General features: G+C 29.7%; 1 protein-coding gene across 1 annotated transcript; it reads right to left on the bottom strand.

The window, feature by feature from the left end:
* Window positions 1-13,790: 13,790 nt before the first annotated feature.
* On the bottom strand, window positions 13,791-15,639 carry LOC111316053 (U-box domain-containing protein 26-like). The gene has a single exon (XM_022918062.2). It carries the CDS (start codon window positions 15,228-15,230, stop codon window positions 14,046-14,048), a length of 1,185 nt encoding a protein of 394 aa, XP_022773797.2. The 5' UTR covers window positions 15,231-15,639; the 3' UTR covers window positions 13,791-14,045.
* Window positions 15,640-16,217: the final 578 nt, after the last annotated feature.

Here is a 16,217-nt window from a genome sequence, read left to right as displayed (position 1 = left end):
TTAGCAAACAAAATAAATACATAAATAATCAAAGTAAGACCAATAAATATGACATAAAATAACCTAAGATTAATAATTGACTCGACTCTCTAATTTTTCTAGTGGAGTAGCCAGATTGTCATAACATATAAGTTTGAAAATTAATCCATTAAACACATCATATAGAGTCACCACCAATCTTTTTTATCTAGGTGTGATTGGCCACCTAAGTGAATCTAACTTTCCTAAGGAAATTTTAAGCTTGATTAAAGGTCCCTAAAAAAAATAGGTCCTACTTTGCTAAATAGAATTGGATTTAAGAGTTTGGTTATATGAAAAGAAGGTTATAACACCCTAACAATCCTCACAAATTGTTACTAATTAATCTTAAATTATCTATTTTTTTAATTAATATGGTTCTAACTTATTTTTCTTATTTATTTTTTATTTAATTTTAATATTTAAATATTGAAAATATTTTTAGGTTTTCTCCAACACTTTGCTCAACCCCTTAAAAATATTTCTTATTTCAAGAATATTAAAGCAACAAGCTTATTTCCTTAAAAAAGTTCTGCCATCGAAAAATTTATTTACTTTTAAGTTTAAAAATGTTTTAATTGTACAAAAATTAATAATTTAGATTTTCAAGTGTAAAAAAATAAAATAAATAAACAAAAATATATGCATAAACAAATAAATAAATAATAAAGTATGATACCTGAAACTTGGAAATGCTAGCAATGATCAAATAGTCAAAATCAAAAGCCAAAGGCCTTAAAAGCTGTACCCTAGATTCCATGCAAGACAAACAACATATAATTCAAAAGCAATCATCGACCTCTCTTTTTTTATTTTTTTTTCCTCAAAACAATTAAATGTTTCTTTTTATATCTCTCATTCTACCAATTTAGATCTCCCAAGAAATCTTCAAAGAAATGAGATAAAAAAACCCTCCCAAAACATAAACCCATAGCCAAGCAAACCCCGAAATCAAACATAACTTCTACTAAAATTTTTGCAACTTTTCCTTTTCTACCTATCAATTGCTATTAATTCCTATATCTGCTTGTATAGGTTCTTTAAATAAAGACCTAATTCTAAATAAAATGGAATAAGAACTTTCTCTGATTTAGTTTCACAAGGAATTGAGTTTTATAGTTTAACTTTAATCCTATATAGGTTTCTCCTAAAAATCAAGCCAAATACATTGAGCACTTGATTAGGATTTTAATCCTAACAAAAAATGTAACAAGACTTCTAATTCCAACATAGTTCAAAATTTTAATCCTTTTTCAATATCAACTCCTTGCCTTTGTAATTTCAACATCTCTCTTCTTCTTTTTTTAAATAAATCAAAATAATTAAAAGTAAAAATATTAAATATTAAATATAATTAAATATAACTAAAACTTTGTACTCAATAAAGTTTCTACATTGACTAAATATATATTATTTATTAGTAAAATAATTTAAACATATTGTATCGAGTTAAGTTGGAATCTAAAAATTTATGTCCAATGTTGCAAGCCAAGATGAATTGCCCAACTTTTAGACAATAATAATTTATAGTATTTATTTAAATAAAGAGCCTTATAATTAATAAAGTAAACTTTATTTTATATTCATATTAATGTTCATAATTATTTTATTATTAATATGATAAAATATTATTTTATATTAATATTTTAATTTTTAAATATATTTTAAAGTTAATAATAAATAATACATTATTTAATAAGCAATCTTTACCTTAGAATTTAGGATATGTCCAAGTGAATTATTCTTGATCCATAAGTTTTTCTTAAAGTACATAAGAATATTTTGAATTTCAAATAATGTTGTTAATTTCATTTCAATATAGGTCGTATTGGTTGGTACGCTTTAGTTATATTAACATAAGATACATTTAAAAGTAATTTTTTGCCAGATTTAGTACCAGATTATATTGGCTATTCAAATTCGTTTTAATGAATTTTTGTGAATTAGCTTGTTTCGGTCGGTACATGAATACGAAATATGTTTTATAATTTTTAACTAGTTTTTTATTGTTTGACTTTTTTAATCTAATAAAAATAAAATTAATTGACAAAATAACTCTCAAAACTTTTTTATTTTTAATTATAACTTATTTTTTTTATATTTTATTTTTTTCAAATCAAAATTCATAAATATTTGAATCTCTTTAAAAAAAGTAATTGTGCTACTTCTATAAAGTTTAATAATCTTGAAATCAAGGTTAATTTTTTATTTCTTTTTTTATTTTAATATTTACTTGAAAAGAAAAATACTAATTTAAATATCATATGATCAAATTAAATATTTAAAAATATCATGATAAAATGATGATATTATTTCTTATATTTTTAAACTTATTTATTTGGTTTTTGAAGACATTGTATATTTAATTTGTAAATTATTAGTAGTGTTATTACGTACAAATTCATGTAAATTTATAAATATATTCGTAAAAACCTAGAAAATTCAAAATAATATGCTAAAATAATGGGTACTAACATATACCAATTTTTTAAAAGAAAATCAAAATATTGTTAGATACGTTATTAACAACCTTGATCTAAATACAACGAGAAGAAATTTTTTTCTCATTCTATGTATTTCATTTATTTTTTAATTAAAATATTTAATTTTAATAATAATTTCATTCCAACTTATTACTCTCATGGTTTGTCTTTCCTGAGCATATTATTTGTTCTAGGCTCATTTTAAATGTTATATATATCACAATTTTGCAAGAAAATCATCAATAGGAACAATTTAAGCAAAAATTTTTTAGCTAAGAAGCATATAATTTTTTTAGCCAAAAAGCATAAATTTTGTTTATGGCTTTAATTTAATATAAAAAAAATAAGAAAAGCCAACAAAAAACCAACTATAAAAATTTGAACATGAAAGAGAATTAAAGCAGAGCAAGTAATGGGTGGAAACAAAGATCAACTTCTCATCTCTTTTTTTCACTAAATCCTAACTCTAAACCGTCAAAAGCACATCATTAAACCCTAAAATCCCTGGTAAGAACCAAATTTATTAGTGAAAATTGTAGTGATGGGATGGTTGATGCAACTTTTGATTAATGCCAAGCAAAATGCATAACTTTTTATGAACTCTGTTCCATTACAATGTGTTATGAAAGTGTTATAGGCATTTTGTATTCTAAGAGGCAAAATAGACATTTTGGCCCAAAATGTGAGTTATCAACTAGACAGGTATATTTTTGTCAATTTGACCCAAGCTGACGCGTCGATCTAACCTGAAGTCCCAGGTTCCACATAAGCTCGGCCACCTTAGTTGAACACTTGATTTCATTTGGGCATGCTGACTTATCATTTTTCGATTGAGTTGCTGATTGCCAACTCAGCTAAAATTGGTACGTCAGCCCTAACCTTGCCACTTAAAGCTTAGGCTACCTAAGCCCAACACTTTTACCACTCAGGTATAAATAGCCTTTCTCAGGTATTATTAAACCACTTGAACTTTTAATATCTACTTTTTTTTCTTCCTAATATTTTCTTGAGCACTAACTTAAGTATCAAAGTACAAATGTCAAAGCAACCTCCAACCTTTGCTATTAACCAACCTCTCACTTTGTGATTTTATGTTTTTTCCCTCACCAAGACAACTCAACACCAACATTTTTGGGCGCTAGGGAGGGCCATTTTAGTATAGTTGATCTAAAATGACTCTTAAGAATAGAGTCATTGAAGAATGAGATAACGTTATGGTCAGGACTGAGAGTCAACTTAGCCAGCAAAACCTTGATTGACCTGTACTAGTAGCCCCAATAATGGAACAATTTGAAGCCTTTACCAACAACCACAATCCCTAAAAAATATTATATAAAACTTTACCTAACAATAAACATCTAAAGCATTAAACCCTAAACCTAAAAATTCTACCAACACAAAAGTTATCAACTTATGATACCAGTGCTACCTTGTCGGTACCTAAAAAGATGAAACTCCTTTTAGCCAATACCATACAAATACCCACACACATACCACCACCAAAAAATCCAAATAAGCCACTTTAGAACCATAACCTAATAAAGATTTTAAAGCTCTAATAGAGGTGATAGAGAAAGAATTGAAGAATAAACCCTCCACCTTTGATAACGATCTGAAGTTTTTGTAAACTTCTCTATTTACCAAGGACATCGATCGAGCTTTACCTCTAAAAGAATTCCAAATGCCAACTTTAGAGACTTATAATGAAACCTCTAATCCTTTTAACTACCATGAGTTTTATAGAACTAACATGATGATACAAAGAGCTAACGAGCCTTTCATATGTAAAAAGAACAACTTAGTCATGGTACACCAGTCTCAAACTAAAACCTATCTCTTCCTTTAAGTAGCTTGACCATTCCTTCTTAACCCACTTCATCAGCAGTTGATATCTATCCACCAAAGAAAAAATGAATCCTTGAAAAAGTCTGGCATATGTTTTAATGCTGAACCTTTTCAAGTCAAGAATTTGAAACAAATTATTCAGTGGTTATCCTAACAAATGAGCTAAACAATAAGGAATACTACTTCAAGTTCACCCTTTCCTTAGAGACACCAAAGACTTTGGCCAACATACTTTTGATTATTGAAAAATACATCAATGCTAAAGCTATAATAAAAAATAATTGAGATAAGAGAGGCACATCATTTACCTTGGCTCTAGAAGAGGATGAGAAATCAATAATCCTTTAAGAGGAAAAAAATCTAAAGGGTACTTTAGGGCAAGAAGATGAACAAAAGATATAACAACTACACTACATTAAATATCTCTCGAGAGAAGATTTTAATGCAAATAAAAAGGGATACCAAGCTCAAATAGCCTAAACCACTAAAGTAAAATAGCAAAAAAAACCTAACCAAAAGAATGCTTTTCATAAAAATTAAAGTTATAACACGGAGGGCTGTATAGACCTAATGAACAAAATAGAAAACTTGATCAGAAAAGAGTAACTCAATAAATTTATGGATCATAAAGGCAAAGGTAAGGAAAAAAGGATTTTAAAAATAAGAAAAGAGAGAACAACTGAAAAAAAATTATAAGGAAAAAAAAAGAGACAGTGATCAAGGTGATATCATTCATAGGGCCTATCAGAGAAATGAAAAGAGAAATAATGTAGATAACAAACCCATTGTAAAAATAATCAATATGATAACCAACGAAACCTCGACATTAACCAAAAAAAAGTTTAACTATGGCATTGCTATGGCTATTAAGTCTACAATCAAAAAGCAAAAAAGTTAAAAAATTGAGTCGATTTTTTTTAGCTCAGAAGATTTGAAAAGATCTAGTTCCCAAATGATGATGCCATCATTATACAAGTCATGGTGTATAATCATGTGTTAAAGTAGATCTTATTTGATAATGAAAGCTCGACCAACATCTTTTATCATTCAACTATGTTGTGGATAGGGATTACTAAAGAGATGTTGAACCCATTCACCACCACCTTTATTGGATTTAAAAATGAGCAAATGACAATAAAAGGTACAATCAAACTATCGATCACTTTGAGAATGAAACAAAAGAGTATCACCTTCGTCATAAGAGTGGTTTAGGTGGTCCGAAATGATTTTTGGTTAGTTTTTATATGGTTCACTTAAACTGATTCGAGCTGAATAATTGAGAATTGAATGGGTCAAGTGGGAGGATCTCGGATCCAGGTTGAGGTTATGCGCAGTTCTTTAACTTTTTAACATACACTATTTTGATTTTTTTTGTTTATAAAAGTCAACCATTTTTTAAAAACATTTTTTCCACTCATCTGCTAAAAAAAAATCTCTCAAATACTCTTTCAACCAGCCCAAGATCCAGTGATCCCATGCTAGCCAACTGTCATTGCCACCGCTTTCTCCATGATTGACAATCATTCACAACTCTAGTTTAAAGCCAAAATGCTTCTCATTCTTTCCTTTTTCCTTTTATCTAATTGGATTTCTCAAAATCTTTTTCAAACTCCTTAGAACTAGGCCTAAAACTTTTCATTTCAAACCTTTAAAATACCTCCACCACCAGTCAAAAGGGCACCATTTTTTCAGTATGTTTTTCTTTTAATTATGACCTCCCTTTCTACCAAAGATTTAGCCATAACACTCTATAAATCGCCCAAACCAAAGCCTTTTTATGCGATTAACTTTTGATGTTTTTGTTTGATTTTTTTTGTGTTACACCGACACTGTATACCCCATTCCAAAGGTTGTGTGGTGATTTTTTTTTTATTTTTTGGGTGCTTGACACTGTGCTTGTAGTCTCGAATTTATGGAGGCTAAACGAAGGTTTTCTTTTGTCTCTATTTTTTTTTTTAGATTTTGGTTTTTGATGGTTTTGCTTGACCAAATGGAGTCGTGTTGGTGGCCTTGGGTTGTTTGCAGTGGGTTTTGGTTTGGTCTAGTCGGGGCTAGCGATTGGTTCCTAGTTGTCGGTGTTTAAATAGTAAATAGGTTTTTTATGGTGATTTTAATGGAGACCATTTTGTGCGATGAGGCGTAAGACTTGGAAAAAGTTGATTCTCCTGGTATGTTTTATGGTGGTTGAATGGGAGGTTCTGCTGATGTGTCATGAATGCATACGGGGCTGGTTGGTGTTGGACAAAAGGTCTAAAATTGAAAGGATGAAGGTTAAGCTTATGTTTAGTGGCACAACTAAGGACTCAAGAGTTATGCAAAGGTTGGGATTGTGGAGACACGAGACTCATTTCAATGTTTGGTGCATGCATGATTGGTGTGGTATGCACTAGTGCCGAGTTCGTTTAGGGTGGCTTGGGTTTTTGTTTACAGGCTAGGCTAGGTTTTGGTAAGGGTTAGCCTAGTGGCTTTGTGCTTGATTCAAAGGCTCATCAGATGAATGTAGAAGGTAAGGTGAGGAGTGGCAAATGGCGCGGGCTAAGTGAAAAAAATGAATGCTGGTTCTGGGTATGGAGGCACGAGTAAGTTGGGGCTATGCTAAGCGTAAAGATGCTATAAGGATCGTCAAATGGGTGTTGGACCTCTGTTGGGTGTAAGGGTGCTATAAGGATCGCCGAATGGGGCTTGGTGGAGGCAAAGGCGTTGATTCTTATACAGGGTTAGGAAGTGTGCAACTTGAGCTAATGTTGGTGTTATTGGGTTAGTTATTGAGAAATTGGTGTCTAGTATGGATGTGATTAAGGTTAGGGAGTGGTGGAGACCGGGGCTGGTTCTTAGATGTATAGTTTAGGTGAAGCGTTGGTGGACATGGCATGATTTGAGGCTGGTGAGTACCAAGGCTTGGTACGAGCAATAATGCAAAAAAAAGTGTTGGAACCCCACATCTTTTTTAGAATTCCTTATTGCCTCTTTTTATCTGTAAATCCCCATAATAAACAAAATTTCCAAAGTTTGGTGGCTGTTATCAATATGCAAGGTAGTGTGGCAGGGTGTTGGCTAGTGGAGTACAGGGCCTTAGGAAATTTATTTTTTTGTTTCTTGCATTTTTTTATCCTTTTCTTCATTTTTAATTAATTCAATAAATAAAAAAGATAAGAACAATAATAAAAAAATAAAACAATAAAAATAAAATTAGACTTTGAAATTTAATTCGGATTTAAAATTGAAATTTGGGCCTTTATCAGGCCTTTAAGCTCAAATGATTGAATTTTGACCCGAGACTAAATCAGATTAGATTTTAGAATTTGAACTTTAAATTGACTAAATTTTAATTCATATAAATGATTCAAAAACAATTAATTTGAGGTAAGTACGAAACAAATTAATTCAATTACCATACTTAAATTAGTCCAAATTAATTTATTTAAATCAAACGTAAAAGTTGAACTAAACTCGAATTGATTTGGATTAAATTAGCTTGAACTTCAAATTATGCAAATTGATTTGAAAACAATTAATCCAAGATAAACCTAAACATTCTTAATTTAATTAAATCCAATTAAGTTAGCTCAAATTAAAATGTTAAAATCAAATTTAAAATTCGAATAAATTCGAGTCAGGTCAAATAAAATTTGAAATTTACAGCCATATTATCTTAAATCCGAATGTTAATGTTACCTCATCTACATCAGCACATTCCTAGAACTAGCTTGGCAGATTAAGTTTTGAATAATTTCAAAAACATCTAATCAATACAATGTAATGGGAACCCTAAAAAAAAATCCTCACTTAACTCGCAACTTAACAATAACATATCAACCAACCTTACTTTTTACTAGTCCAACACTTTGTAAGGGACAAATTTTGGGGGGTATTTTATGGTCTAAAAGGTAAAATAGACATTTTGTTACAAAGTGTGAGTCATTAACCAGATGAGGACATTTTTATCAATTGGACCTGAGTTAATGTGTCGAGCCGATCGAAAGTCTCGAACTCCACATTAACTTGTCTACCTCAATTGATCACTTAATATCATGTAAGGATATTGACTTATCATCTTCCGATTGAGTTGCTAGCTACAAATTAAGTTTGGACTAGCACGTCAACTCTAACCCCATCCCTTAGAGCTCTGCTATCTAGGTCCACTACTTTCATCATGCAAGTATAAGTAGCTCTTCTCAAGTATTATCAAACCACTTGAATTTTTCATATTTACTTCTTGTTTTTCTCTTCTTCCTACTCTCTTCCTGAGCAGTAACTTAAGTACCATGATACAAACACTAGAACAACCTTCCACCTTTACTATTAACCCACTCCCATGTTGTAATTTTAAATTTTTGCCCTCTCAAAAATAGCTGGACACCTACAGAAAGTTTGATTAAAAGTCCTTGAATAGTTGCAACATCTAGAATCTCACTGACTTTTTTTAAACAGACAGAATCAGGGAATCAGTTTAATTATTGTACTTTTCTCTAAACAAATTTCTCTCAACTTTTCTTATGGGAGACATTTTCTAGGTGCTCTAAGAGTAGGGTATCTTTGGTTCTTCTGCATAATAAGCACTGATAATGCTGTTATCAATGCTCGAAATTGCAGGCACCCAACTTTTGACCCTTCCCTAAGTAGATTTATTCGGTCGTTTAGCACAGCCAGGGTGGGCTGCAAATGTGCAAATTTGTTAATCTTTCACCTTGTATTTGGGCAAAAACGCAAGTTTTCAGTGTCTTGCTGGATTAACTTCCTAGCCGAAAAGGTGGACCATATTGATTGTCAATGGTTGATAAACCTTTAGTGTTAAAGTTAACCAGCCCCGTTGATTTTTTTACTATGGATATCTTTTTTTTTTTTTTTTTTAACTTGGTTTCTTTCCTTTTTGGAATGCTGGAAATGTGCTTCCAAACTATATTCAAATAAAAACAGTGTGCGGACAAATCAGCCTGGTATGGTAAAGCTGTTTCAATGAAAGTTAAAGAGTCAAAAAACGAATATATCAATACTTTAAATGTAAATAGGATAATATTAAATTCAATACGATAATAAGACAAAAAATATAAAAATAATATAATTTAAAATTTACTAAAATTATATATAAATTTGATAATAATAAAATATATATTTTAGAATTTATGTATGAACATAAAATTAATATAATAATTTTTATATTTATATATATTTAATATGAAATAAATATTTATATTAAATTTTCTTAAATGTCCCATCAATTAGAATTAAACGGAGTTGTAGTTGCCTTCATGGGGTTCAATCAGAAAAATATTGGCCATTATATGCAAGTGGAAACTTCCTTCTACAAAGATTCTTGGTGGGTCAAGGTTAATAGTGGCATGTCGTTTGAATCGAGACTTTGCTTGATATGACAGAAAGAGACTGATAGATTTTCTTAGAACATATAAAAAAAAGTTCATAAGAAAAAAAAATAGAGATTCAAACTTTGAATTTTGAATTTTAATCTTTTTATAAAATTCAAGTAAAATTGTTAAAATTCAAATTAAAATTATTTTTTTAATTTATATTATACTTATAGGATTAAAGAATTCCATTAGTCTCTCTACTTTTTCTATAAAAAAAAATTCCTAAAAAGTTAATACGTCACTTATTCAAAGAATTAGATTCAATTATTTTTTTAAATAAAAAAAATTACGTTAAAGAGAAATAAGTGATGCCACTTAATTTATTTCATTCAAAATTTTATAAAAAAAATTTGTAAAATAATTGGCGGTTAGTGACTTCATTCTATAGAAATAAATAGAGATCGTTTTATGCATAGGTTATGGATGATAAAAATAATTGTGGCAATTGAGATTGAGTCCATTTGGTAAAATGCCACTTCAGAAGGCATAAACAACAGAAAATAAAGGCTTCATATGTGCTAATCGAAGATTAATTAAACTGAGCCATCAACTTCCAACACCAAATTGTCAAGCAAATCAAATGCTCAATATTACATAAATTTTTGTGATTTTGAGGATTAAAAACTTCTGTAACAAATTTCAGGGATCAAACCTTTTCGTCCAATTGAAATTTAAGACTTTTGATTTGAGAATCAATGGCATCAACATGACCTAACAATACCTTAAGTTTTTTTTTTTTTTTTTTTTGAATGGTTAAGGAATTGGGAGTAAAATTGAGATTGACAAAGAAATGGAAAATGATTAACTCCTCTCATCAAGTAATCTAATTCATAATGATTATAATCCACATGTATTCATATATTTGCTTAAGTAATATTATGCATGAATATAGATTTAATAATTTTAAATATGATATGATAATATAATATTATATTAATAAAAAAAAGTGGCAACATAATTTAAAATTAAAAAGAATTTTTTTTTTGGTTGATAAACCTTTATTGTTAAAGTTAGACGCCCCATTTTATTTTATTTTTTTGACTCTTGAGGTCCTTTATGCGTCCTCTCTTCCATTCCAAAGGTACACATCTTTTTTAACTTGGTTTCTTTCTTTTTGGGGAGCTCGAAATGCGCTTCCAAACTGCAATCAAACAAAAAACAATGTGCAGACAAATCAGTATATCTATTCAAATGAAAGCTTAGGCAAAGGAAGGAATGTAACGAAACTTTGAATATAAAAATATAATTTTAAATATGATATAATAATATAATACAAAAAATAAAAATAATTTAATTAAAAATTTTAATAAAAATATATGTTTTATATTTAATATATTGATATAAATTTAATATACAATAAAATTTATATTATATTATTTAATATAAAAAAATCATAAATATAAATTTATAAATTATTAAATCTACTTTAATGTGCCATCAATTAGAATTAGACGGAGTTGCAGTTGCCTTTGCGGCGTCCAATAAAAAATATATATATATATATATATTTGATGGCCATGATATGCAAGTGGAAACTTCCTTCTACCAAGATTCCTTTTGGATCGAGGGTAATCTTGTCGTTTGGCTCAAGACTTTTCCTGATATGACAGAGAAAGAGGTTGATAGATTTTTCTTAAAACGTATTAAAAAAAAGTTTATACGGAAAAAGGAGATTCAAACTTTGAATTTTGAATCTTAATCATAGAGCATAAAAACTGCTAAAAATCAAAGTAAAATTATTTTTTTAAATTTATATTATAATTATAAAATTAAAAAAATTCCTTTTGTTTTTTCGCTTTTCTTGTGAAAAATGCCTAAAAAGTTAATGGATCACTTATTAAAAAAAAATCAATTTCAATTATCTTTTAAATATTAATATTATGAATAATTTTTAAATCATAATAAAATATTTAATATGATATCTAAATTTTAAAATTTTTTAATATGATATATAAATTATAAATTAATTAATATGACATTCACCCATAACATAACTAGCTCCAAATGATAATATATGAGATATAAATAATCTTTAAAGTGTCACATTAGTTAATAAATTCATAATTTAAATATCACATTATAGAGTTTTAAAATTTAGATATCATATTAAATATTTTATTATAATTTAAAAGTCATTCATAATATTATCTCTAAAAAAATAAGTTAAAGAGTAATAAGTGATACCACATAATTTTTCATTCAAATTTTATAAAAAAAAAAAATTATTTATGCCGAGCGATCTTTGAAAGGTAAAACTTAACCTTAAAATAAATAAAAAAGAGAAAGAAAGCTATTAAAGAAAAAGGCCAGGAATGATCTCAGCGTTTATGCTCTGACGTTCAAGTTAGAGATCGACAAATAAAGATAATAAAAAAAGGAAAGTAAAAGAAAATAAAATGATAAAATGGTACTTAGATGGTCCTATTTATACTTATAAAAAAAAAGGACATAAGCAACCTAGGCTACTTAAGGTCAGCCCTAGGGCCCAAAATGATTTAGCAAATCGAGTTGATTTAGACATTGATCATTCATTATAAAGATGATAAATCAACATTTAGAGGGCTTACTCAACAAACTAGTGAGGTGGCTAAGTTGACATAGCCCCATGAAATTAGTTCGGCCTGACATATCAACTTAGTTCAAAAGTCAAAAATATTTTTAATTATCTGTTAACAATTTTTAATAACAAAAAAAATTATTTTGCTTTTTAAACCTAAAAATATCCCTAAAAAATTGTAAAATAATTCTTAGTTTTTGACTTCTTTTCAAAGAAATAGATAGAGATCTTTGTATGTACAAGTTATGGATAGATAACAAAAATAGTTGTGGCAATTGGATTGGGTAAGCTAATATTGGAAAAGCCCGACCAAATGAGTGGACAATAAATTCCTATCAAATAATTGCTATGGGCAATTAATTACAATTGGTTTGAATTTCAAACCAAGTAAAAACCGAATGCTTCCCCACTTTTCTTTTTAAATCATGGTATTTCGGCCATAATGAACAAATAAAAGGAAAAAATGACATTTGACTATTCCATGATAATGAAAAGGTTTTTGTTGAGGTCTCTTCTTTTCTCAAATAAAACATGACATTCAACCATGATAAAATAGGATAAAAGAGTATTCATCCAAAATATAAAATAAATCTCATATATATATATATATATGTGAGATTATATGATAAGTTATATGAAAAATAAGAAAGGAAAAGAGAAAGATTCACAAAATAAAGGAATAAGATATTTTTCATGAATTTTTTAAAAAATCTTTTACATTAATATTTAAGAATTTACATTATAAATAATGAATAATTTTCGAATTCATGATTTTATCTTCAACTAATAAGTAAAATCAGTATTGCTTCCAGAACACTTTCGTAAAAATGCTTTCATCGTGCTTCGTACTATGATATTATCCTTCAACGAAAAATGGCCACTTCAGAAGGCGCAAACAACAGAAAATAATGGCTTCATACGTACTAATAGGCGATTAATTAAACTGAGCCACATCAACTTCGAACACCAAAATGTCAATCGAATCAAATTCCTGAGATTACATCAATTTTTGTGATTGTGGGGATTAAAAGCTTCTGTAACGAATTTCAGGGACCTTACGTTTTCACTGAATTTTCGTGCTTTTAATTTGAGAATCAATGACATTAATACGGCCTAACTGTACCTTAATTTTTAAAAATAGTTACGGAATTGGGATTAGATTGAGATTAACTTAGAAATGGAAAATGATTAACCCCTTTTGTGGAGTATTCTAATTCATAATGATTATAATCCGTGAGTATTTTGATATTTGCTTAGATATTATGATGCATGAATGTAATTTGATAATTTTAAATATGATATAATAATAATATTATATTAAACTATATAAAAATAGATTTGAAAATAATAGGTTTAAAATTTTAACAAAAATAAAAAAATTATATTTTGTATTTAATATATCAACACAAATTATGATATTATAATATTCATATTTTATACATGTTTAACATGAAATAAATAAATATAGACATGAAATACCATATATATATATCTACATGAATATATCATGTATAAAAAGTCTGAGTTCAAACCTATATTTTTAGATAAAAAAAAAAGGGTTCCTAGATCCTTTGAAAGATTAATATTGGCATGAGTTGCTATGTGCTAAGTAAGCCTGGATAAAGACTACTTAAATGGGATGGATTTTTCAATGACTGAGGAGCTTACATAAAATTGATATTTTCTATACAGAAACTAAGTGATAGAGGGAAGAGGGAACCCAAGGCACCACACAGCATATATAAGTACAGACATTAATTTCCCTAAAAACACATGCTATTGCTCCTCGGCCCACTTGGATCTTAGCAGCTTCAGCAATGTTCTTGCCTTCGTTTTGGTCCTGCCACTACACTGGCACTGTAGAAGCAACAGCAACTGTGTCAAAACTCCAGCAGCTATTGCTTTTTCCCTTGCCTGCAATGATTCGTGGCACACCATCATCAATGAGTTAACAGCACTTTCACTCCCTTCATGGTCCGATACCCTGAAAACCATCTTAACCACTGCTTTAACACCGTTTGGATTGTTTATCAGTGCCTCCTTTCCTCTCTCTATCCCTAGAAGTTGTTCTAGTCTCGTCATTGCTGTTGCTGCCAAGCTTCTTTGCTTTCTTTCTGAGTTCAAAATAAATGTTATCAGGCCATTGATTAGGCCTTGTTGAACCAATTTTTCTCTGTTTGATTCCAAGCAACACAATGCTGAAATGGCTTTTATTCCAGCCTCAGATGTCTCAGAATTCTGCTGAACAAGAGAAAAAATCCGATTTAAGAACCTGTGGTTCTTTCCAATCATTGCACAAAGCTCCCTGGTGTCTGAGGATGATGAGATTTCCCCTACAAGTTGACACAAACTTTGCTTGATCATTCCTGTGCCATGCTCAAACAAAACTACAAAAGATTCCAACTTAGACTCTTCTTTAAGCATATTCAAACACTCTAATTCTCCAAAAGGCATCAACCTAAGAACACAAGAAAGCAATTGCTCCACAAACTTCACATACTCCTGGGAGAATTCAAGGTCTACATTTACGAAAAGTAGTTGCAAAAGTAAAGGCAAGAAACCTATTTCGAGCAAAATGGAATTTCTAGATGGTGTTTCATCCGTTAGAACTTGAATTTTTTCTAGTGTTTGAAGTTTCTCTTGTAAGGTAGCTTCGGGAGATTCAAGGTTGTGCTTCAGGGAGACTAAAGGGTCGATCGTTGTCATGTAATCATGGTCAAATTGGTGGCGCATTTGACGCCATTGTTCAATCAAATGACGAAGATTATGATTTGGAACAAGAGATGGATCATGGAGATTTTGCATTGTAACAGGACATGTGAGATTACCTGCAGCTAACCACTTTTCTATGCTTGATCTGTCATAAGTTTGGCCTGTACATAGAGTGACAGGATCTGTGAACAAGTCCAGGCTGATTGGACATCTAAACAAGTGAGGTATGGTCATTTGAGCTTTTTTCATGGAAGAAGAGAAAACCAGAAGCTTCAATATCAAAAGAGAGAGAGAGAAGAATGAATGAAAGATGAATTTATTATATTTGTTCAATTGCAAATATTCAGAAGTGGGTGCTGATTGCTGAAGAAATGGAATAACGAATTTGAAGTAAGTGTATGAGAACAGATTTCCTTGCACAATGCAAGATGGAAGGTATTAAAAGACAAATACCAGAAGGCACTTCCGAATTCAGATTGCAAGCCAAAAGTACAGAAATGACAAGTGACTGGGAAAGTGAAACGGAGCTATCATTATTCAGTACTATACCCTATGGATAGCAGATAGTATAAAGGAAGAGAAAAACTAAAACCAAAAGTAATAATAAAAAAACTGAAGAAAAGAAGAATGGAAAGCTCAGGGCTTCCACTTGCTTTACGACCTACCAGGATGGAAGACTAAGAGAGAGTCTTGGAAGTCGGCAGTTCACTGTGACAGGACAGGGCAATAGTAAAGGAGAGATAGCAAAAGTGCAAAAGCTTAGTTGGAGGGATAGGAGCAAGAGAACAATGAGATAAAAATAGTAAACAGGGCATATCCTATCGTGATTGAAACTAAATAATATAAAATAATTGTGGGAGGTGGTCCCCGAGGCCCAACTTTCCCTCCTCTTTTCCCACATCAATCAATGCAGTCAAACTGACCCATCTAGAAAAGAAAAAAATTCATTTGTATAACGTTTTTGAAGTTTGAATGCACCAATATAGGTTGACAACCAAAATGTGGAGTAGCCTACAGCTACACATTTGCGATTGAATCCTGAAAGTGCGAGATTTACGATTGAAACTCGAAAGAGGTACGATGGTAGATGTTTAAATTCCTGTATGTATATATATATAATTTTATATAAAAATTATATCATGATTTATATTTAAATAAAAAGTAAAATATATATTTTTTTTATTAAATTTATATTATATATTATTATATTATTTTTATTATATCATTTTATAATTT

This window comes from Durio zibethinus, chromosome 18 (genome assembly GCF_047325235.1).
Source record: "Durio zibethinus cultivar Kanyao isolate XHJ-2024 chromosome 18, ASM4732523v1, whole genome shotgun sequence".
NCBI classification, from domain to species: Eukaryota; Viridiplantae; Streptophyta; class Magnoliopsida; order Malvales; family Malvaceae; genus Durio; species Durio zibethinus.
The sequence above is the reverse complement of the archived record's forward strand: the minus strand, read 5'-3'. Positions and strand labels throughout refer to the sequence as shown.

Bases quoted from the DNA above. Each gene is read 5' to 3' on its own strand.
- LOC111316053 (XM_022918062.2), bottom strand. From the start codon at position 15,230: ATGAAAAAAGCTCAAATGACCATACCTCACTTGTTTAGATGTCCAATC.